The 23629-nt window shown below is 42.1% G+C and overlaps 1 protein-coding gene across 1 annotated transcript in view; it reads right to left on the reverse strand.

Annotated features, from left to right (window-relative positions):
* NEK1 (NIMA related kinase 1) overlaps positions 1-23629 on the reverse strand; it is an 827448-nt gene that overhangs the window by 626812 nt on the left and 177007 nt on the right. The window contains exons 14-16 of the mRNA XM_053700237.1: positions 23333-23407; positions 21891-22069; positions 20569-20691 (exon numbers count right to left, since the gene is read on the reverse strand). Of these exons, the coding sequence (XP_053556212.1) occupies positions 20569-20691; positions 21891-22069; positions 23333-23407 (377 nt within the window). The remainder of the gene's footprint in view (positions 1-20568; positions 20692-21890; positions 22070-23332; positions 23408-23629) is intronic.

The following is a 23629-nucleotide window of genomic DNA, read 5'->3' on the forward strand; positions in this document are numbered from 1 at the left end:
CAGAACAACCCAGAGAGCGCACCTCTCTCCAAAATAGGTTACCCGTCTGTCCTAACCTCCTGAAGCCAGGAGAAACCCTAAGACAGGGACCACACTTCCGAAGAAAGATATAAGCCCCCCCCCAAGACAAAGGGGGCCGGCAAACAGGCCGGAAGGACAGAGCACCTGACCCCAGGACACAGCATTATGCTTAACCCGAGAGAACATTTCTCCAACGCCCTGACCTGAAAGGAATCCCCTGAAGATTTTAACTGGCTAACACACAGATCAAGGTGCCATAGCTGCAAAGGTTCCACAGCAAACCCCTTTGCTTGCAAAGCAGCGAAGCCATCACACTCTTTCAGCAAGCCGTCATAGGGAAACCGACCAAGGCGAAAGGCAAGCCCAGGGGGCATCGGCACCCAGAAAAACCTGGTCAACTGACCAGTTAAACTACCCCAAACAAAGGATACCGCCCAAGTTTCCTGGAACTGGGCAACCCCGGACAAGCTCTAGATCCTAACAGTCCGGTACAACCTGCAATGGGATCCACAAAGGAAATGCTGAGAAAAACCTCAGCCACCGGAAGAACCAGAGCGAGGAGAGGTCCGAGCCCCCAAATAAACAAGTACCCGGAAACTGAAATCCCCTATCTGATATAAAACCAGACCCCCGGGAGATACATTACAATGTCCAAAGTAAAGACCAAAGCAAGGTCACTAGAGCCCTAGACATAATAGCCACACTATGACCAAGAACAAGGGGATACCTCGAGGACAAAGTCACTCGAACAAAGGCTAGTCTCCACATCACCCCCAAAAAATCAGAGGAGAAGATGAAAGGATGCAGAGCATCCCCCAGCTCTGGGGAAGAAACCCTAAACAGAGCTCAAGGAGACCAAACTAAACTGCTCATGTCCCTACAAAAGAACCAACTCCCGAAGTAAACCAGGTCCCCCGAATAAACACGAGGAACAGACAAAGTCCGAAAAGGTCTCAAGAAGAGAACCAAAGCTGTCCAAGGACAATTCCAGAGCCTCAGAAGGCCAAACTGCTCAAAACAGCGGTAAAGAGGCTCTAAGCCCCCAATCCCCCCAAGAGAGGAAGGAAACTCTAGGCCCCGAGAAAATTGGAGTCAAGAGAGTGACGTAGTGGAACTCCACTGACCCGGTCACCAGATTGAATGCTGAATAAGGACTGACACAATCCTCCCAGCCATACGGATCCTTTTAGAGTGTTTAGCTAAACTTGTAAAGAAAAACACACAAATAATAATGTGAGCACTCAGCGCCCCACCGGACCAGCCAGGCAGAACAGGCGCCACGTGTCTGAATAAGCCACAGGACAAAAGATCTGAATCCCAGCAGGACCAGCCGCAGCTGGGGTCATAACTGTCAAGCTGGCTAAATCCTCCCTCAAAGGGGAAGTTAAAACAGACAAACCTAGGACTAACATGTACCTTAACAAACTTCCAAAGAAGCAACCAGAGAGAATCGATCCCAGACGTTCCCGAAGGAAACACATAATCGAAATTAAAAGACATCCGAACTGGATAAAAGAAAATATAAGGCAACCCATAGATTAATGCCCAGGAAGAAAGCAGGCATACCGCAGGACCAGCCAAGCGGAACCCCGATCTTCCAACAAAAAACTGGGAAAGATCTCAATAACCAGACAATTTGGAAATTATGTCATCCTCTCATGTCTAATGAGGCGAGCCATTTGAAGTAGAAGACTGCGGATTCCCGTAGGATAGGATCCTCTAATAACTCAAAAATGTATCTGAGTAAAACGCGAAGACGCGCTATTCTGTAACGAAAGGCGCAACACTCATTAACAGCTACACCCACAGGGAATTGTAAAGGCCCACCCAAGTCCGGCAGACCCGGGATGATCGGGCACGAGCACAAATAAATGTCTGGACTTTGCAGATGCATAATCGACAAAAATATATGAAAGTGAAAACGAGCTGCAACCTACCGTCCTGTAAGGAGGGATAAACATAATCTGGGTTACCCGCATGTGTAGTAGTAGTAGGGAGTGGTAGGGAACACGCCTCTTGGCGGACAGAAACCCCAGAGGCGGATGGCTCAGCAGACCCCTGATTCCCCGAGCACGAGGAACAGGGCACTCTAATACGGCTTATCAAACATAACTGATTGACCTGTGTCAACGGGGCCAATTCGCATTCTTCACAAGTCGAAGAATCTGAAATGTGAACAGTCTCAGCATCAGAATCCTCCATAACTAGATAGAGAATATAATAATATGGACTAAGAAAAAACTTTAACGGCACCTGACCCCCACATTGGCTGGGGCACTCAACACCTCCTAGAACCAGCCACACGGTCAGGAATGCGGAAATGGAAGACCAGAACGTTAACACGTCCAGTCATAAAGTGAACCGTACACTCCAAAAAAGTGCGCCCAACCATAAGGTGGTGTCACTCCAAAGGCGTTAATGTTCTAAGCCAAAAGCCCAGTAAGCACTAGATATAAGCAGATTAAATCATATTAACATGATTAAAAAAAACCCTGTTCAATAATCTCCCTCGGGAGATATTAATCCTCGATTCCAAGATACCAAAGGAGCCTCACTGAGGCCCTATAAATATACTTAAGTCCCACAAGATAGTTCCTTACGGGAAAACAAATAAGTTACAGTACATTTTGATGAAGTAAAATGAAACGATCTTATCGGAATCTACGCCGTGGAACAGGAACACTGCCCTTCAAGTGTGATGAAAATTAGCAGCGCCTACGCCATGGACTTGAGCGAAGAAAAGCGGCGACAACGCTGATTGCTTGTGGAGCTGTTAATATGTTTCGGGATGGTTTCGCAGAAAGACTCTCCCTGCATCTCCTGACTCTAACTTTCATCCAGGCCCTCACTGAGAGACTGATAGGATTACTTAAAACAAACTTCTGACACTTCTATGCCAACCTCCTGGGACGAAAGGCAAAGAATGACTGGGGGATGAGGGAAGTGGGAGGAGTATTTAAGTCTTTGGCTGGGGTGTCTTTGCCTCCTCCTGGTGGCCAGGTTCTTATTTCCAAAAAGTAATGAATGCAGCTGTGGACTCTTTCCATTTAGGAAGAAAATAGTGTTTAAGTGTGGATCCGGGTAGTGAGCATTTGATACACTGATTCAGGGATATCTGATTCCAAAGAGATCTACGGGCGGGGTGATGTAGTCTTTGTTTATTATTCTGATCTGCACTTCTCTAATAAAGACTGCTAAGCTTGCTGTTCTGGCCCTTTCTTAACTGGTGAGCGTATCTTTAGTTGACAATTCTCCAATTTCTTCGCTCTGGACCCTAGATGTGATACCATGCATCACACCTTTAGAGGTGTGTGTGATTAGTTGATGGTAAATGGGGGACATAGAAAAGCTTTCCATTGTGTAGGCGACATGTATATGTGCAAGTAGGGAGAATTCCCAAAAGCTGGGGTATGGATTCATTAAGGTGTTTATGTAGTGTCTGACCTGAAGATAAGCATAGAATTGTGTGTTGGGTAAATTATATAGGTTTCTAAGGTCTTGAAAGGTCCTGACAGTGTGCGACAATGGATCCAGAAGTTCACCAATTGAGTCGACACCCAGAGATCAGAGTCGAAAGGGGGCTGTTTCATCCCCTGCTGGAAAGTCCCTGTTTCCCATCAAGGTATTTGAGAGTTGACCACCACGCTTTTAGGGCTTCCTTATATAAAAGATCATTTCTAATTTCGGGGGGGGGGGGGGGTTAGGTCCCATGTTGAGATGTACGGTAAATAAGCAAGAGCATGCGGAGTGGCAACAGCAGTCTCCAGGGTCTGATCTATGAAATGTGCCGTGTTAAGTTGCCAATCCACGACCAAGCAGACCAGCGCCACCCAGTTGTAGAAGTTGAGGTCAGGAAGTGCTAGACCCCCATTAAGGTACGATTATTGTACGGTTTCAGTCCCTATGCGTGCTCTCTTACCACCCCAGATGAAAGACTGAATTGCCTTGTTCAAGTGGGACAAGTCAGTTTTGGTCAAAAGAAAGGGCAGCATCAAAAGTGGGTAAAGAAGTTTGGGTAGGATCGAAATGTCTAATTTTTGACAATAAACCTGATTTGCAATGGGGGCTGAATAATTTTTATTACAACTGTATACATAAACATACACATAGGAATATATACACACACAAGCATGGCCTAGTACTCACGGTAACCTTTGAACCACCGGGGTGCACATCAAAGAGATCCTGCATAATTCACAGATCCAACATATAGCAAAAAGGAAGGCATTTGCCGGGTTTAATAAGGATAAAGTTTTATTCCTTATGAAGTAACGTTTCGGAGTTTTACCTCCATTTTCTAACTGACATCAAGAATCAATGCTATACACAGCCTTAAATACCCCTTCACCTTAATCACCTAGTGCAGGTGTTGCACAACACTTAGAAAGCATCATCAGACAGTGCCCGTATCTTAGCAACCAACAACAAACAACCTTAAGTGAACACCTTTCACTACAACTAATAATGAACGTGTAAAACTAACTTATTCAAAAACAATTGAATTGCTGCAATATTACACCTATTAGCGCTAATAAGGTAACTAAATACAATAATATATGTCTTGAGCACAGCAAATTCTACAGTACTTTGTATACTAAACTGCATTACTAACTCAGGACTAATTTGTACAGGATATAACCTCCATAATATACCGAAAACATCCACACATTTCCTAAGTTCAGTATTCTAATTTCTAGAAACAGATAAATACGGCATTCAAAGGATTGCTAATCTCAGCTCTCCTGCATCAAAGGATGACATGAAATCTCTTTGTCATGCCAAACCTCAGTCCCACAGCCTCAACTTATCCCGGCATCATACATATAACAAAACAAACAGAAAACTGCCCGACAATACAACAAATCATAAACCAGAATAAAAACATAAAATAAACAAACCACAAAAAACAATAAAAACAAACCAACAAAAGACAGCCACAAAAAAGGACACACAAAGAACAAAGTCAAAATATAAAAAAAAAATTAAAAAAAAAAATCATAAAAAGGCAACACATCACTAAATAAACATAAAATACAGATACAAGATACTGGGTATAACTATCTCATGCAGAGATTAAAGGAAACTATGCCACTCAAGTTTAGTGTTCAGTCCTTTAGTGATTATAGTGTCCAGCTCGTAGGTCCACCTTGTCTATCTTTGGAGTAACAATCTGTTCCTGTCGCCACCTCTGCTCATCTCAGGAACATGATCAATTATCGTGTATCGCAGGTCAGCCACACTATGCCCTTGTTGTTGGAAGTGCCTAGCCACTGGTTGATTTGATTCTCCATTTTTGATGGCTTGTCTAATGGCGTTCCTATGGTTAGCCATCCTAACCCTCAGGTTGTCACAGGTCTTACCTACATAGAATAGGCTGCAAGGACAGTGGAGCATATACACTATATAAGGGGTCGTGCAGGTCACCCTGTGTTTATGAAAATATTTCTTATTATACCTTGGGTGGTTAAAGTATTTCCCTGCTGACATCCCATTGCAGGTGGTACAACCGCTACACTTAAAACATCCTGGTTTCAGTGCCTGTCTGATTAGCCAGTTTTTAGAATAACAGTGTGCAGGGTACGTCAATTGCAGATTGTCCTTAAGGGATTTACCTTTTTTGTACCCTATTCTCGGTGCCATCATATCCTTAAAGGGGAGTGCATCATCACTCTGCAGGATTTCCCAATTTCGTCTCAAGATCCCATTAATTCTGTTCTTATCCACTGCATAGGTAGTTGTAAATGTCAGCCTTTTCTTACTGTCAACATTCCTACGACTAGTACTCATCCTCTGTATTGCTTGTAACTGCTCATTAAGGGCCTTCTTCATATAACCTCTCTCAATGAAATTCCGTTTCATCTTCTTGAGCTGAACGCTGGCATTCTCCTCCCGAGTGTTATTTCTTTTAACCCGCATAAATTGTGATTTAGGGAGTGCCTTTTTAAGCGCAGGTGGGTAAAAGCTAGATGCTTCAAGCAATGAGTTTCTGTCCGTTGGCTTCTTATATAGAGTGGTCTGCAAGATACCATCCTCTTTATATATCCTCAGATCCAGAAACTCTATGGTTTCCCTGTTCCAGCTCATCTTGAACTTTAAGGATCGATGTACTAGGTTCAACGCATCAAACCACTCCTGAAGCAATTAAGCGTCTCCCCTCCATATAACGAAGAGGTCATCAATATATCTTCTGTAAGTTAAGACATTAGGATTTCTGAAGATATGGTTGTTATTGCTCTCAAATTCATCCATAAAGAGGTTCTCATATGATGGGGCCACATTCGACCCCATCGCTGTTCCTGTCAACTGTAAATAATATGTTTGCTCGAAGCGGAAGAAATTCATTTTAACACAGCTTTCCAGAAGCTCAATTATGAACCCAATTGGGGGTCCCACATAGGAGTATTTCAGAAGATGTCTCTAAATGGACTCTATACCTTCCCCATGTGGGATGACCGTATAAAGACTTGTAACGTCCAATGTCTATCCTCATCCCTCACTGGTCCTATATTTTTCAGCAATTTAATGACATTGCTGGAGTCCTTCAGGTAACTCGACATGTGTTGCACTATTGGTTGTAGTATACTATCCACATATACTGCCAGTGGTTGAAGGAGTCTGTTGCAGCAACTATTGGTCGTCCCGGTGGTTCACTTAGATTCTTATGGATCTTGGGACGTGTGTAATCTTGTGGATCTTGGGAATTGAGGGTTAGGATGGCTAACCATAGGAGCGCCATTAGACAAGCCATCAAAAATAGAGAATCAAATCAACCAGTGGCTAGGCACTTCCAACAACAAGGGCATAGTGTGGTTGACCTGCGATACACAATAATTGATCATGTTCCTGAGATGAGCAGAGGTGGCGACAGGAACAGATTGTTACTCCAAAGAGAGACAAGGTGGACCTACGAGCATGACACTATAATCCCTAAAGGACTGAACACTAAACTTGAGTGGCATAGTTTCCTATAATCTCTGCATGAGATAGTTATACCCAGTATCTTGTATCTGTATTTTATGTTTATTTGGTGATGTGTTGTCTTTTTATGATTTTTTTGATATTTTTTTATTCTTTATGTGTCCTTTTTGTGGCTGTCTTTCGTTGGTTTGTTTTTTATTTTTCTTTATTTTTTATTTTTATTGTTTTTTGTTTATTTTATGTTTTTAGTCTGGTTCATGTGATTTCTGTTCATGGTGTTTTATTTAGAGCCGAGATTAGCAATCCTTTTAGTGCCGTATGTATCTGTTTCTAGAAATTAGAATACTGAACTTAGGAAATGTGTGGATGTTTTCGGTATATTATGGAGGTTAAATCCTGTACATATTAGTCCTGAGTTAGTAATGCAGTTTAGTATACAAAGTACTGTAGAATTTGTTGTGCTCGAGACATATATTATTGTATTTAGTTACCTTATTAGCACTAATAGGTGTAATATTGCAGCAATTCAATTGTTTTTAAATAAGTTAGTTTTACACGTTCATTATTAGTTGTAGTGAAAGGTGTTCACCTAAGGTTGTTTGTTGTTGGTTGTTAAGATACGTGCACTCTGATGATGAGTGCTAAGTGTTGTGCAACACCTGCACTAGGTGATTAAGGTGAAGGGGTATTTAAGGCTGTGTATAGCATTGATTCTTGTTGTCAGTTTGAAAATGGAGGTAAAACTCCGAAACGTTACTTCATAAGGAATGACCACACCCCTGGATGTAAAGTCTGACGGCTGAGAAAATCCGCCTCCCAATTGTCTACACCTGGGATATAAACCGCAGAAATTAGACAGAAGCTGGATTCCGCCCAAACAAGTATCCGAGATACTTCTTTCATAGCTTGGCGTCTGTGGGTCCCACCCTGATGATTGACATATGCCACTGTTGTAATATTGTCTGTCTGAAAACAAATGAACGGTTCTCTCTTCAACAGAGGCCAAAACTGAAGAGCTCTGAGAATTGCACGGAGTTAAAAAATATTGATTGGTAATCTCGCCTCTTGAGATTTACAAACCCCTTGTGCTGTTAGAGATCCCCAGACAGCTCCCCAACCTGAAAGACTCGCATCTGTTGTGATCACAGTCCAGGTTGGCCGAACAAAATAGGCCCCTTGAACTAAACGCTGGTGATTTAACCACCACATCAGAGAGTGTCGAACATTGGGATTTAAGGATATTAATTGTGATATCTTAGTATAATCCCGGCACCATTGGTTCAGCATACAAAGCTGGAGAGGTCTCATGTGAAAACGAGCAAAAGGAATCGCATCCGATGCTGCAGTCATGAGGCCTAAAACTTCCATGCACATAGCCACTGAAGGGAATGACTGAGACTGAAGGTGCCGACATGCTGCAACCAATTTCAAACGTCTCTTTTCTATTAGAGACAGAGTCATGGACACTGAATCTATCTGGAAACCTAAAAAGGTGACCCTTGTCTGAGCAATCAAGAAACTTTTTGGTAAATTGATCCTTCAACCATGTTTTTGAAGAAACAACACTAGTTGATTCGAGTGAGATTCTGCAGAACGTAAAGACTGAGCTAGTACCAAGATATCGTCCAAATAAGGAAAAGCCGCAATACCCTGTTCTCGGATTACAGAGAGAAGGGCACCCAGAACCTTTGAAAAGATTCTTGGAGCTGTTGCTAGGCCAAATGGAAGAGCTGAACAAAAGTCAGAATAGTCCTTATAGTCACCATCTTGAAAGTTGGTACTCTTACATAACGATTCAAAATTTTCAGATCCAGAACTGGTCTGAATGAATTTTCTTTCTTTGGGACAATGAATAGATTTGAATAAAACCCCAGACCTTGATCCTGAAAAGGAACCGGCATGATTACCCCTGAAACCTCCAGGTCTGAACCACACTTCAGGAAAGCCTGAGCTTTTACTGGATTTACTGGGATGCGTGAGAGAAAAAAATCTTCTCACAGGAGGTCTTACTCTGAATCCTATTCGGTACCCCTGAGAGACAATGCTCTGAATCCATTGATTTTGGAAAGAATTTGCCCAAACATCCTCGAAAAACCTTAATCTGCCCCTACCAGCTGAGCTGGAATGATGGCTGCACCTTCATGCTGGCTTTGGTTTCTTAAAAGGCTTGGATTTATTCCAATTTGAGGAAGGCTTCCAATTGGAAACAGTTTCCTTGAGGGAAGGATTAGGTTTTTGTTCCTTATTTTGACGAAAGGAACGAAAACGATTAGAAGCCTTAGATTTACCCTTAGGTTTTTTATCCTGAGGCAAAAAAAACTCCCTTCCCCCCAGTGACAGTTGAAATAATAGAATCCAACTGAGAACCAAATAAATTATTACCTTGGAAAGAAAGAGATAGTAATCTAGATTTAGATGTCATATCAGCATTCCAAGATTTAAGCCACAAAGCTCTTCTAGCTAAAATAGCTAAAGACATGGGTCTAACATCAATTTTGATAATATCAAAAATTGCATCACAAATAAAATGATTAACATGTTGTAGTAAACAAACAATGCTATATAAGTCAGAATCCAACTCTTGCTGTGCTAAATTCTCCAACCAAAAAGTTGAAGCAGCTGCAACATCAGCCAAAGAAATTGCAGGCCTAAGAAGATGACCTGAATATAAATAGGCTTTCCTTAGATAATATTCAAGCTTCCTATCTAAAGGATCTTTTAAGGAAGTACTATCATCCATAGGAATAGTGGTTCGTTTAGCAAGAGTAGAAATAGCCCCATCAACTTTGGGGATCTTTCCACCTCCATAGGAGGCAAAGTTTGTAAAACTGAATTGTGGGTGTGGTGAGGGGTGTATTTATAGGCATTTTGAGGTTTGGGAAATTTTGCCCCTCCTGGTAGGATTGTATATCCTATACGTCTCTAGCTCATGGACTCTTGCCAATTACATGAAAGAAAAAAAAACACTAAATTACATAAAATAATAAGATAATTACAAGATTTTTAAACTACTTACACCTACTCTAATCCTCCATACAAAATAAAAAAGTCCCCCAAAATAAAAAAAAAAGCCCTACCCTACACTAAATTACAAAAAGCCCTTAAAATGGCCTTCTGCGGGGCATTGCCCCAAAGTAATCAGCTCTTTTACCTGTAAAAAAAATTACACCCCCCCCCCAACATTAAAACCCACCACCCACACAACCAACTATACTCTAAAACCCACCTACCCCCCCCTTAAAAAACCTAAAACCCCTTGAAGATCACCCTACTGTGAGACGTCTTAACCCAACCAGGCAGAAGTGGTCCTCCAGACTGGCAGATGCAATCAGCCAATAGGATTTTTTCTACCTTAATTTTGATTGGCTGATAGAATTCTAGCAGCCAATCGGTATTGAAGGGACGCCATCTTGGATGACGTCCTTTAAAGGAACCTTCATTCTTCAGACGGCCGTCGTTGGAAGAGGATGCTCCGCGTCGGATGTCTTGAAGATGGACCCGCTCCGCGCCGGATGGATGAAGATAGAAGATGCCGTCTGGATGAAGACTTCTGCCCGTCTGGAGGACCACTTCTGCCCGGTTGGATGAAGACGTCTCACGGTAGGGTGATCTTCAAGGGGTTAGTGTTTTTTTAAGGGGGGATGGGGTGGGTTTTAGAGTAGGGTTGGTTGTGTGGGTGGTGGGTTTTAATGTTGGGGGGGGGGTTGTAGGTTTTTTTTTACAGGTAAAAGAGCTGATTACTTTGGGGCAATGCCCCGCAAAAGGCCCTTTTAAGGGCTATTTGTAATTTAGTGTAGGGTAGGGCTTTTTTTTGGGGGGGGGGGACTTTATTTTGTTAGGGGGATTAGAGTAGGTGTAATTAGTTAAAAAATCTTGTAATTATTTTATTATTTTATGTAATTTAGTGGGTTTTTTTCTTTCATGTAATTGGCAAGAGTCCATGAGCTAGAGACGTATGGGATATACAATCCTACCAGGAGGGGCATAGGTTAGGTTTTATTTTACAGGTAAATTTGTCTTTATTTTAACTAGGTAGTTATTAAATAGTTAATAACTATTTAATAACTATTCTACCTAGTTAAAATAAATACAAGGTTGCCTGTAAAATAAAAAACAGAATTTATGTTTACCTGATAAATTTCTTTCTCCAACGGTGTGTCCGGTCCACGGCTTCATCCTTACTTGTGGGATATTCTCTTCCCCTACAGGAAATGGCAAAGAGAGCACACAGCAAGAGCTGTCCATATAGCCCCCCTCTGGCTCCGCCCCCCAGTCATTCGACCGACGGTTAGGAGAAAAAGGAGAAACTAAAGGGTGCCGTGGTGACTGTAGTGTATAAAGAAAGAAATTTTTCAAACCTGATTAAAAACCAAGGCGGGCCGTGGACCGGACACACCGTTGGAGAAAGAAATTTATCAGGTAAACATAAATTCTGTTTTCTCCAACATTGGTGTGTCCGGTCCAAAGCTTCATCCTTACTTGTGGGAACCAATACCAAAGCTTTAGGACACGGATGAAGGGAGGGAGCAAACCAGGTTACCTAAACAGAAGGCACCACGGCTTGCAAAACTTTTCTCCCAAAAATAGCCTCCAAAGAAGCATAAGTATCAAATTTGTAAAATTTGGCAAAAGTATGCAGAGAAGACCAAGTCGCTGCCTTACGGATCTGATCAACAGAAGCCTCGTTCTTGAAGGCCCATGTGGAAGCCACAGCTCTAGTTGAGTGAGCTGTAATTCGTTCAGGAGGCTGCCGTCCGGCAGTCTCATAAGCCAATCGGATGATGCTTTTCAGCCAAAAGGAAAGAGGTAGCAGTAGCTTTCTGCCCTCTCCTCTTACCAGAATACACAACAAACAAGGATGATGTCTGTCTGAAATCCTTTGTTGCTTCTAAATAGAACTTTAAAGCACGGACCACATCTAGATTGTGTAACAAACGTTCCTTCTTTGAAACTGGATTCGGACACAGAGAAGGAACAACAATTTCCTGGTTAATATTCCTGTTAGAAACGACCTTTGGAAGAAAACCAGGCTTGGTACGTAAAACTACCTTATCTGAATGGAAAATCAGATAGGGAGAAGAACACTGCAAAGCAGATAATTCAGAAACTCTTCTAGCAGAAGAAATAGCAACCAAAAACAGAACTTTCCAAGATAGTAACTTAATATCTATGGAATGCATGGGTTCAAAAGGAACCCCCTGAAGAACTGAAAGAACCAAGTTTAGACTCCATGGAGGAGTCATAGGTCTATAGACAGGCTTGATCCTGACTAACGCCTGTTCAAACGCCTGTATATCTGGCACGGCTGCCAGACGTTTGTGCAACAAAACCGACAGATATCTGTCCTTTTAGAGAACTAGCTGACAAACCTTTATCCAAGCCCTCTTGGAGAAAGGAAAGTATCCTTGGAATTTTAATTTTACTCCAAGAGTATCCCTTGGATCTGCACCAACAGATATATTTTTGCCATATCTTATGGTAAATTTTCCTAGTCACAGGCTTTCTGGCCTGAACCAGAGTATCTATAACCGAGTCAGAAAACCCACGCTTAGATAGAATCAAGCGTTCAATTTCCAAGCAGTCAGTTGGAGAGAGACTAGATTTGGATGTTCGAATGGACCTTGTACTAGAAGATCCTGCCTCAAAGGTAGCTTCCATGGTGGAGCCGATGACATATTCACCAGGTCTGCATACCAAGTCCTGCGTGGCCACGCAGGAGCTATTAGAATCACCGAAGCCTGCTCCTGTTTGATCCTGGCTACAAGCCTGGGAAGGAGAGGGAACGGTGGAAACACATAAGCTAGGTTGAACGACCAAGGCGCTACTAATGCATCCACCAGTGCCACCTTGGGATCCCTGTATCTGGATCCGTATCGAGGAACCTTGGCGTTCTGGCGAGACGCCATCAGATCCATATCTGGAATGCCCCATAGTTGAGTTAACTGGGCAAAAACCTCCGGGTGGAGTTCCCACTCCCCCGGATGAAAAGTCTGACGACTCAAATAATCCGCCTCCCAGTTGTCCACTCCTGGGATGTGAATTGCAGATAGGTGGCAGGAGTGATCCTCCGCCCATGTGATGATCTTGGATACCTCTCTCATCGCCAAGGAACTCTTTGTTCCCCCCTGATGATTGATGTACGCTACAGTCGTCATGTTGTCCGACTGGAACCTTATGAATTTGGCCTTTGCTAGGTGAGGCCAAGCCAGGAGCGCATTGAATATCGCTCTCAGTTCTAAAATGTTTATCGGAAGAAGAGACTCTTCTCGAGACCATAGACCTTTAGCTTTCAGAGAGTCCCAGACCGCGCCCCAGCCTAAGAGACTGGCGTCGGTCGTGACAATGACCCACTCTGGTCTGCGGAAACTCATTCCCTGAGACAGGTGATCGTGAGACAACCACCAGCGGAGAGAATCCCTGGTTACCTGGTCTACTTGAATCTGGGGAGACAAGTCTGCATAGTCCCCATTCCACTGATTGAGCATGCACAGTTGTAATGGTCTTAGATGAATTCGAGCAAAAGGAACTATGTCCATTGCTGCAACCATTAATCCTACTACTTCCATGCACTGAGCTATGGAAGGCTGAAGAGTAGAGTGAAGAACTTGACAAGCGTTTAGAAGCTTTAACTTTCTGACTTCTGTCAGGAAGATATTCATTTCTACAGAATCTATTATTGTTCCCAAAAAGGGAACTCTTGTTGACGGGGACAGGGAACTCTTTTCTACGTTCACCTTCCACCCGTGAGATCTGAGGAAGGCTAGAACGTCGTCTGTATGAGCCTTTGCTTTGGAAAGAGACGACGCCTGGATTAGAATGTCGTCTAGATAAGGTGCTACAGCAATGCCCCTTGGTCTTAATACCGCTAGAAGGGACCCTAGCACCTTTGTGAAAATTCTGGGAGCAGTGGCCAAACCGAAGGGAAGTGCCACGAACTGATGTTTGTCCAGGAAAGCGAACCGCAGGAACTGATGGTGATCTTTGTGGATCGGAATATGCAGGTACGCATCCTTTAAGTCCACGGTAGTCATAAATTGACCCTCCTGGATTGTTGGTAAAATCGTTCGAATGGTTTCCATTTTGAATGATGGAACTTTGAGGAATTTGTTTAGAATTTTTAAATCCAGAATTGGCCTGAAAGTTCCCTCCTTTTTGGGAACTACAAACAGGTTTGAGTAAAACCCCTGACCTTGTTCCGTTAAAGGAACTGGGTGTATCACTCCCATCTTCACTAGGTCTCCTACACAGTGTAAGAATGCCTGTCTCTTTATCTGGTCTGAAGATAAGCGAGACATGTGGAACCTTCCCCTCGGGGGAAGTTCCTTGAACTCTAGAAGATACCCCGAGACACTATGTCTAGTGCCCAGGGATCCGGAACATCTCTTGCCCAAGCCTGAGCAAAGAGAGAGAGTCTGCCCCCTACTAGATCCGGTCCCGGATCGGGGGCTACCCCTTCATGCTGTCTTGGTAGCAGCGGCAGGCTTTTTGGCCTGTTTACCCTTGTTCCAGCCTTGCAATTGTTTCCATGCTGGTTTAGGCTGGGAAGTGCTGCCTTCTTGTCTGGAGGCCGCAGAGTTAGGATTCGGTCCGTTCCTGAAATTGCGAAAGGAACGAAAATTAGATTTGTTCTTAGCCTTGAAAGGCCTATCCTGTGGGAGGGCATGTCCCTTTCCACCAGTAATGTCTGAAATAATTTCTTTCAATTCCGTCCCGAAAAGGGTCTTACCCTTGAAAGGAATATTAAGCAATTTATTCTTGGACGACACATCCGCCGCCCAGGATTTTAGCCAAAGCGCTCTGCGCGCCACTATTGCAAAACCTGAATTTTTTGCCGCTAACTTAGCCAATTGGAAAGCGGCATCCAAAATAAAGGAATAAGCTAACTTTAGTGCGTGAATTCTGTCCATGACTTCATCATAAGGAGTCTCTTTTTGGAGCGAATTTTCTAGTTCCTCGAACCAAATATACGCTGCCGTGGTGACAGGAATAATGCACGAGATTGGTTGGAGAAGGAAACCTTGCTGAACAAAAATCTTTTTAAGCAATCCTTCCAATTTTTTATCCATAGAATTTTTGAAAGCGCAACTGTCCTCTATAGGAATAGTTGTGCGCTTTGCTAATGTTGAAACTGCCCCCTCTACCTTAGGGACCGTTTGCCATGCGTCCCTTCTGGGGTCGACAATGGGGAACATTTTCTTAAATATAGGAGGTGGAACAAAAAGGTATACCTGGCTTCTCCCACTCCTTATTCACTATGTCCGCTACCCTCTTGGGTATCGGAAAAGCATCAGCGTGCACTGGGACCTATAAGAATTTGTCCATTTTGCACAACTTCTCTGGAATTACCAAAGAATCACAATCATCAAGAGTAGCTAGCACCTCCTTAAGCAGGGCGCGGAGATGTTCTAGCTTAAATTTAAATGTTACGATATCAGGTTCTGCCTGCTGAGAAATTTTTCCTGAATCAGAAATTTCTCCCTCGGACAGACCCTCCCTCACTGCCAATTCAGATTGATGTGAGGGTATAACTGATAAATTGTCCTCAGCGCCAACCTGCTCATCTTCTGTATTTAAAACTGAGCAATCACGCTTTCTAGGGTAGGATGGCAGTTTGGATAATAGATTTGCTATAGAATTATCCATTACTGCAGTTAATTGCTGCATAGTAACCAGCATTGGCGCGCTAGATGAACTAGGTATCGCCTGCGCGGGCAAAACTGGTGTTGACACAGAAGGAGCGGATGATGAACTATCCCCACTACCTTCATTAGAAGAATCATCTTGGGCAATCTTATTAAATGTGACGTACTGTCCTTACTTTGTTTGGACGCTATGACACAATTTGCGCATACATTAATAGGGGGAACCACCTTGGCTTCCATACACACAGAACATAAGCCATATGAAGGTATAGACATGTTAGACAGAATTTGGCAGGCTAATAATGCAATAAAAGCGTTTTTAAAGAAAAGCGTTACTGTCCCTTTAAATAATAATCAAGCACACTTTATTTCTGATATTTTGAAAAACTATGAAGGCAATGTCCGCTTTTAACAAAATTTGCACCCCAGAGTCCTAATGCCTTGAAAGTATTGCACATCAAGTTTCAAGACTTTAACCCTTAAAATGAGCAAACCGGAGCTATTTGTTCAATTCAACAATCTTAGTACACTACAATCACTGCCACAGCCTTGCTGCGGCTTTTTACCTTCCCTGAGAGTTATTCAGCACTGAAATAAACCTTCCTGAGTCCGTTTTAGTAGCCACAGGACCCCTCACATGAAGCTGCATGCACTGCCATGGAAGTAAACTGCGCAATTGAGGCGCGAAAACGGGGCCTCCTTCCTCTGCATACCAGAGTGAAGGGGCCTTTCTGACTGAAATAGTAGTCTAACTAAATGCCAGGCGAATAAAAACGTTCCCAAAAGTGCTTTTAATTACACAAAACACTCAAAATGCCATCTAAATATGAAATAAATCAATCGATTTAGCCCACAATAGTGTCAACCAGTATAGAGCCCATTTATAAACCTTAATCTGTTATGAGTCTAAGAAAATGGCTTACTTACCCCTTAAGGGAAAACTGACAGTCTTCTAGCATTAACATGTCTTGTTAGAAATATGACTGAACATACCTGAAGCAGATAAGCCTGCAAACTGTTCCCCCCAACTGAAGTTCTCTGGTTTCAACAGCCCTGCGTGGGAACAGCAATAGATTTTAGTTACTACTGCTAAAATCATATTCCTCTAACAGAAATCTTCTTAATTTTCTGTTGTAGAGTAAATAGTACAAACCGGCACTATTTTAAAATAACAAACTCTTGATAGAAGAAATAAAAAACTACAACTAACACCACATACTCTTTACCATCCCCGTGGAGATGCTACTTGTTCAGAGCGGCAAAGAGAATGACTGGGGGCGGAGCTATATGGACAGCTTTGCTGTGTGCTCTCTTTCTCCATTTCCTGTAGGGGAAGAGAATATCCCACAAGTAAGGATGAAGCCGTGGACCGTACACACCAATGTTGGAGAAATAAACCCTAAGATAGCTACAATGTAACTATTAGTTATATTGTAGCTATCTTAGGGTTTATTTTATAGGTAAGAAATTAGTTTTAAATAGTAATAATTTAGGTAATTGTAGTAATTTTATTTAGATTTATTAAAATTATATTTCAGTTAGGGGGGTTAGGGTTAGACTTAGGTTTAGGGGTTAATATGTTTATTATAGTGGCGGCGACGTTGTGGGCGGCAGATTAGGGGTTAATAAATATAGTTAGGTTGCGACGACATTGGAGGCAGCAGATAAGGGGTTAAAAAATATAATGTAGGGTTCGGTGATGTTGGGGGCAGCAGATTAGGGGTTCATAACTATAATGTAGGTGGCGGCGGTGTCCGGAGCGGCAGATTAGGGGTTAATAATATAATGCCGGTGGCAGCGATGTCAGGGGCGGCAGATTAGGGGTTAATAAGTGTAAGATTAGGGGTGTTTAGAGTCGGGGTTCATGTTAGGTGTAGACATAAAATGTGTTTTCCCCTTAGGAATCAATGGGGCTGCGTTAGGAGCTTTACGCTGTTTTTTTTGCAGGTGTTAGGTTTTTTTTCACCCGACTCTCCCCCATTGATTCCTATGGGGAAATCGTGCACAAGCACGTTCAGCCAGCTCACCGCTGACTTATCAGCCTGATGAAACGACTATATGCTGAGAAACGCGTTGCTGGACGCATGTTTTTATCTGTTTATACTCAATAAATATTTCCTTGAGTATATCACACCTGCCTGATTTCTATTACTGTTGCCGCTGGTGCAATCTGGTTTTGTTCCCGATTCCTCTTTGGAGGTTTGCTGTGCCGAGTCCCCATCAACTCCATTGGTTCCTCTGCTGAGTCGACTCTGACGCTGTCTGCTGAGTGACGTCTGCCTTAGCGTACCGAGTTTACGCTTGTCTGACGGGCGACTTTTGGTTCCGTCCTGTTTGTCTGGGTACACGTTTGTACCGCCGCTCTTGTGAGTAATACTCTGTGTGGGGGGTCCGCTGTTTTTGTTTTCCTCTCTTGCTCAAGACGATACTTGTCCCATGAGGCGCCTCTTCTATCTGTCATCCACAGGTTCCCGATCACCGCTGACTTAAGCAGCGCTGGTATTGTATTTTTTTGCAGTTAACGCCGGGTTTGTCAAAACCCGTAATACCAGCGCTGTCTGTAAGTGAGCGGTGAGCTAGCACCGCACAGCCTCTAACGCAAAACTCGTAATCTAGGTCTATATTTCTTGTATCTGTGTGACGTCTCAATTGCCAGCCTACCAAAAAGGGCTGTCCTACTAATTGTATAAAACGCCCATGAATTATTTAATATTAGCATAAATTAACTCCCACCAACACATGCGCATTTGTAATACATATCTCACGCATGGGCACGGCAATACATGAAGACCTTTGCCAGGTCTACTGAATATTTTGCCACATGCGTACTTATTTACCATGCTCGTATATCTAGGGGAAATTCCTTAATACTTACATTTGATACAGTGGCTCTCTCACTCTTCACTTACTGATGTTGTTGCTGCACCTCTGGCTCCAACTCAGGAGTACATGCGGCCATGTGACCACTACAGCAGTGACGTCAGGCAGGGAACTCCGTATTGGAATGTGCATGCGAGTATTGCCTATAAGAGCGCATGCGTGGCCTGTTAATAGCTACCCGGAACTGCTGGGAAAGGGAGAACTCCGGTAGCTCACCGTGATGGGCTAATGCAAATTGGCCTCACAATGGGTTTGGAAATCCACCCACTTTTGAATCAAAATAGCAGAGAAACTGAAAAAGTAGCGCAACGCAAGGTATTTGACAAAGATTTAATTATTAGCTATCCTGTGTAATAGGATTAAGATCTTTTTTGAGCTTACTATCCCTTTAAACAGGAAATTTGCAGGGCAGGCACTTAGAGAGTAAATACCAGTGTGGAGCAAAGGTGCACCTCATCTAACAGCGCCATCTGCTCGCCTCTAATAGAAAATACTATGTAAAATTATCACAACGGTTCAGTTTAGTGCCGGGGCAGCGTGAGCCTTACCTTTCTTTCTGAGTGCGGATTACTAGCACTGGCTGTCACTGTGACAGCAGCTTGTCTGGCTCTGCTGTCGGGGGTGCAATTGCCCTGTTGCGCCCCTGGATCCGCTACAGCTTAACAGCTGCTTGCCTGACAGCAAAGTTAGGCAACATAAGGACTCAAAAGTACCTCAGTGCTAGCAAATTACTCAACAAAGGAGTTTCCTTATAAGGTAAATATGGATATCCCATGGAACCACTATATAAATAAGCATGTAAATTGGCGAGCAAGGTGCTTAGGGAGCGCATGAAAGCAGACATTGTGTCCTCAGGGCGTGGTAAAAACAGATGGTTTGGTATTATTTCCTCTTCTATATAGTTACAGTTTTCAACATTTCGAACATCAGCTGCTTCTGTGTAGCTTAGCACAGTTTGAGTATTTTCACAATTTGTAAAACCTGAACCTACAATATTACTTTCTGTTTAAGTTATTTTAAGAAGTTTAATCTTTGTTGGTAATGAGTCCTTATCTTTACTATCTCTCACATATTTTGTAGTATCATATCTCCATATAATAAATATTTGCCCTATGTCTCAAATATTGTGCATAAACTGAAATCCTATGTGCTATTTAGGACAGTGTGCTTTGTTGAGTATTTGTTGTAGAAACAATTTTACAAAAAAGTGTTTCTATGATCAATAATGTTCCAGGTCAGAGTTATAAGCATACGGATTAAGAAATTAGCTTTTATTTTGATTTGTAAGGTGATATTTTGCATTTAAGATGGGCACAAACATTTTAAACTATTAAGTACATTTTCTATTACTGGTCTGGACAATACCCAAGGACTAATTAAATAAAAGAAGCCAACCGAACAGATTGAGTTGGTCTGCGTAAAACGTGGAAATAAAGATGCTTGCATTTTACTGACCCACAAGAGAAGCAAACACAAAACTATTTCTTTTTCTTAAAATAAAAAATCTCTTCAGGTATGGCCCAGGAGAGGAAGATTTATAAAATTCAGAAAGGTTTGATTGCCTTCTGGACACTGTTTTTGAAGCCACATATTGAGATGTTAACGCATTAGACTACAAAAGGAACTAAAAAAAAAAAGACTTTCCCTGCAAACCTAATCTTTTCCTCCCAAGCATAAAAGCTTCCCTTTCAACTCAAGAAAACACAGTGAAAACATTTTACATCTAATACCCACAGTTCTCATTGCACAAATAAATTATTGTACAGCAGCACCCCCTGCTCAGTGTGATTTATCACCTCCACCTCTGCTTCTTCACTTGCGGTAAGCAGGCTTGTATGAGTGAGCCTGCACTACAAGGGCGCCAATGCAGCCTCCACTGCTTAATAAAATAAACCTCTCTGTTATAGTTGTACATCTATGGAAGCAGAAAACACATATTGCCTTGATGCAGTTTTCAATGTTTTCTTAGTAAAATAACATATCTAGCCACTGAGGTTACAAGCATAGCTCCAGTATATTTCTTACTTCATTTAAGGAAGTAATGAAGAGGTTTGTTTTTTAGAATAGAATATTAGATTCATTGCTTACATAAAAGATTGTTACAAACCTATTTCCCATGGCTTGTTTGGATACCTCCTCCAAACGTTGCAGCTCCTTCCGCACTGCATCACTGTCTGGGAACTTAGAAAAAACTGAAGGACCATTAGGAGCGTCCTGATGAACGACAGCTCTGAGAAGGAAAGAAAATAAACAAGGAAAAAGAAAAAAAAGAAAATTTATTCTTGCCTGATAAATGTATTTCTTTTTTGACACGATGAGTCCACGGACCATCTTAATTACTAATGGGACAGTCACCTCCTGGTCAGCAGGAGGAGGCAAAGAGCACCACAGCAGAGCTGTATATATAGCTCCTCCCTTCCCTCCCACTCCAGTCATTCGACCGAAGTTAGGAAGAGAAAGGAAAAGCCAAGGTGCAGAGGTGTCTGAAGTTTACAATAACCCACGGATCATCTTAATTACTAATGGGATTCAATATTCAAGCTAGAGTACACAGATGATACAGGAGGGACAAGACAGGGAACCTAAACGGAAGGCACCACTGCTTGAAGAACCTTTCTCCCAAAAACAGCCTCAGCCGAGGCAAAAGAGACAAATTTGTAAAATCTTGAAAAAAAAGTGTGAAGAAAGGACTAGGTTACAGCCTTGCAAATCTGTTCTACAGAAGCTTCATTTTGTAATGCCCATGAGGAGGCAACAGTCCTTGGATGAGTCCTAACTCTCTCGGGAGGCTGCTGTCCAGCAGACTCATAAGCAAAAAGTATTATGCGCTTCAGCCAAAAAGAAAGAGAAGTATCCGTAGCTTTCTGTCCCTTACGTTTTCCAGAGAAAACCACAAACAAAGAAGAAGACTGGCGAAAGTCTTTAAAGCACTGACCATGTCCAAATTGTGCAGAAGTCATTCCTTTTGAGAAGAAGGATTAAGACACAAGGAAGGAACAACAATCTCCTGATTAATGTTCCGAGCAGAAATAACCTCAGGAAAAAATCCTAATTTAGTATGTAAAACTACCTTATCTGAATGGAAGATAAGGTAAGGTGACTCATACTGTAATACTGAGAGTTCTGACACTCTTTGAGCAGAAGAAATAGCTGCAAGATATAAAACTTTACCTCTTCCTATCACTAACATAGGCAAAGAGAATGACTGGGGTGGGAGGGAAGGGAGGAGCTATTTAACAGCTCTGCTGTGGTGCTGTTTGACTCCTCCTGCTGACCAGAAGGTGAATATCCCATTAGTAATTATGATGATCCGTTGACTCATCGTGTCTTAAAAAAGAAAAGAAGGAAAGCAAAAATGGAAAAAAAATGTATTTCCATTTGATTGCCAACCAGTAATACTGCACTAATAACTCATCAAAAATCCAATACCTGGGTATGGGATTGCAGTTCTGCATCTCTGCCTTATGCTTGACTTCTCTTTCCTCTGCTGCCTTGATGTATTCTTTCTGCTGCTGCATGTGATCAATTATTTTATGGTAGTGCTCATAGGGAGCCCGAGCTGCAGGTTGAACAGGGGCCACTCCTCCACCTCCTCCATAAAAAGCAGCCTAAAAAGAGGGGAAAACAATAACTCAGCGAGTTAATTAATTGTTAGATAAAATAAGACAGAAATTTCGTCTGAAGTAGTATATTTGCCAATTAAACATAAAAGTCTCTAGTTGATTTACTCAATAGAAGATGCAGCCCCACTGTCAGCTTCGACAGCGAGAACTGCAACCGGGGAGCAGAAGGCATCTCCCTTCATATGGTAAGGGAGCACTGATTGCGCGCCATTACCATATGAAGGCAGATCCAATACTAACAGTGGAGCGGGAATTATAGGTGACTGTCATTAACAAATACAGTGGTGGGCAGTGGGAGAAAAGAGAAAGAAAGAAAGCAAAGAAAGAAAAGAAAGAAAAGAAAAGAAAGAAAAGAAAAAGAAAGAAAACAAGAAAGAAAAAGAAAAAAAAAGAGAAAGAAAGAAAGAAAGAAAAAAAAAAGAGAAAGAAAGAAAGAAAAAAAAAGAGAAAGAAAGAAAGAAAGAGAGAGAGAGAAAAAGAAAGAAAAAAAGAAAGAAAGAATGAAAACGAAAGAAAAAAAAACTGTCTGCCAGTACCTAAGATGGGGATGACAAGTGGGGAGGGAGGGAGGGAGGGAGGGAGGGAGGAGAAGAGAGGTGTTTGTGAGAAATCAGGGGGTGGGAGGTGTCAGGTGGGAGGATAATCTCAACACTACAGCAAAAATGCAATTTACAAGTTACCTGATGAACTCCTTCACTGATGGGAATTTCAGAAGTGCGGTACGCTGCTGCAATTAGCAACCTTCTAATTGCTAAAAACTAATTGCAAAGCTATGCATGTCTCCTATTTCTGAACAAAGGGGACCCCAGGGAAGCTTTTACAACCATTTGTCTTATGACTGCAGTAGTTGTGTGTAAATAATTTTAGTGAGAAACCCAAAGTTTTTTTGTTTTGTTTTTTAAATATGATCATATTAGACGTCCAAATAGTGGCATCAAATATGCCAAAATGTGCCTAGACTAATACCTTGGTTTGTCTACATTAAATAAATATATAGTGATAGCAAAAATGCTAAAAATGATCTGGTACTTTGAGAAAGTTTTTCTCTGAAATTCTTGGCAGCGAAGGGATTAACTAAAACAAAACTGGGTACAACACCTGACTGATTTTACTGACCACCCAAAAATAGCTAATATTGAGATATTTCAATTTCTATTGCTCAAGCTATCATTTAATAAATTTATGTTAATTTAATGCAATTAATTTGTGCTTTGGATAGGTCATCAGAGAGGACTAGAAAATAAATACCTTTATTTCTCCGCTACCTCCTGAACCAATCACATGCTTCCAGCCTTGCTCTCTGGCACGGTTTATTCTCTCCAACTAAAATGCAAAAAAAAAGTAAATAATAAAATGGACGAATGTCTGCTTCATTGCTTATTCAATATTGATTAGAGGTAGACATTGAACCACAAAACTGTTCAGACACCTTATCTGTATCAGTGACAAGAGTCTTAATGAAAAAGATATTTGAATTTCCCAAAACCTATGTCACCAGATGTGTCCATGCACCCTTTTCCCTGGAAGCATGAACAGAGTAAAGTT

This window comes from Bombina bombina, chromosome 2, assembly GCF_027579735.1.
Source record: "Bombina bombina isolate aBomBom1 chromosome 2, aBomBom1.pri, whole genome shotgun sequence".
Classification (NCBI taxonomy): Eukaryota; Metazoa; Chordata; class Amphibia; order Anura; family Bombinatoridae; genus Bombina; species Bombina bombina.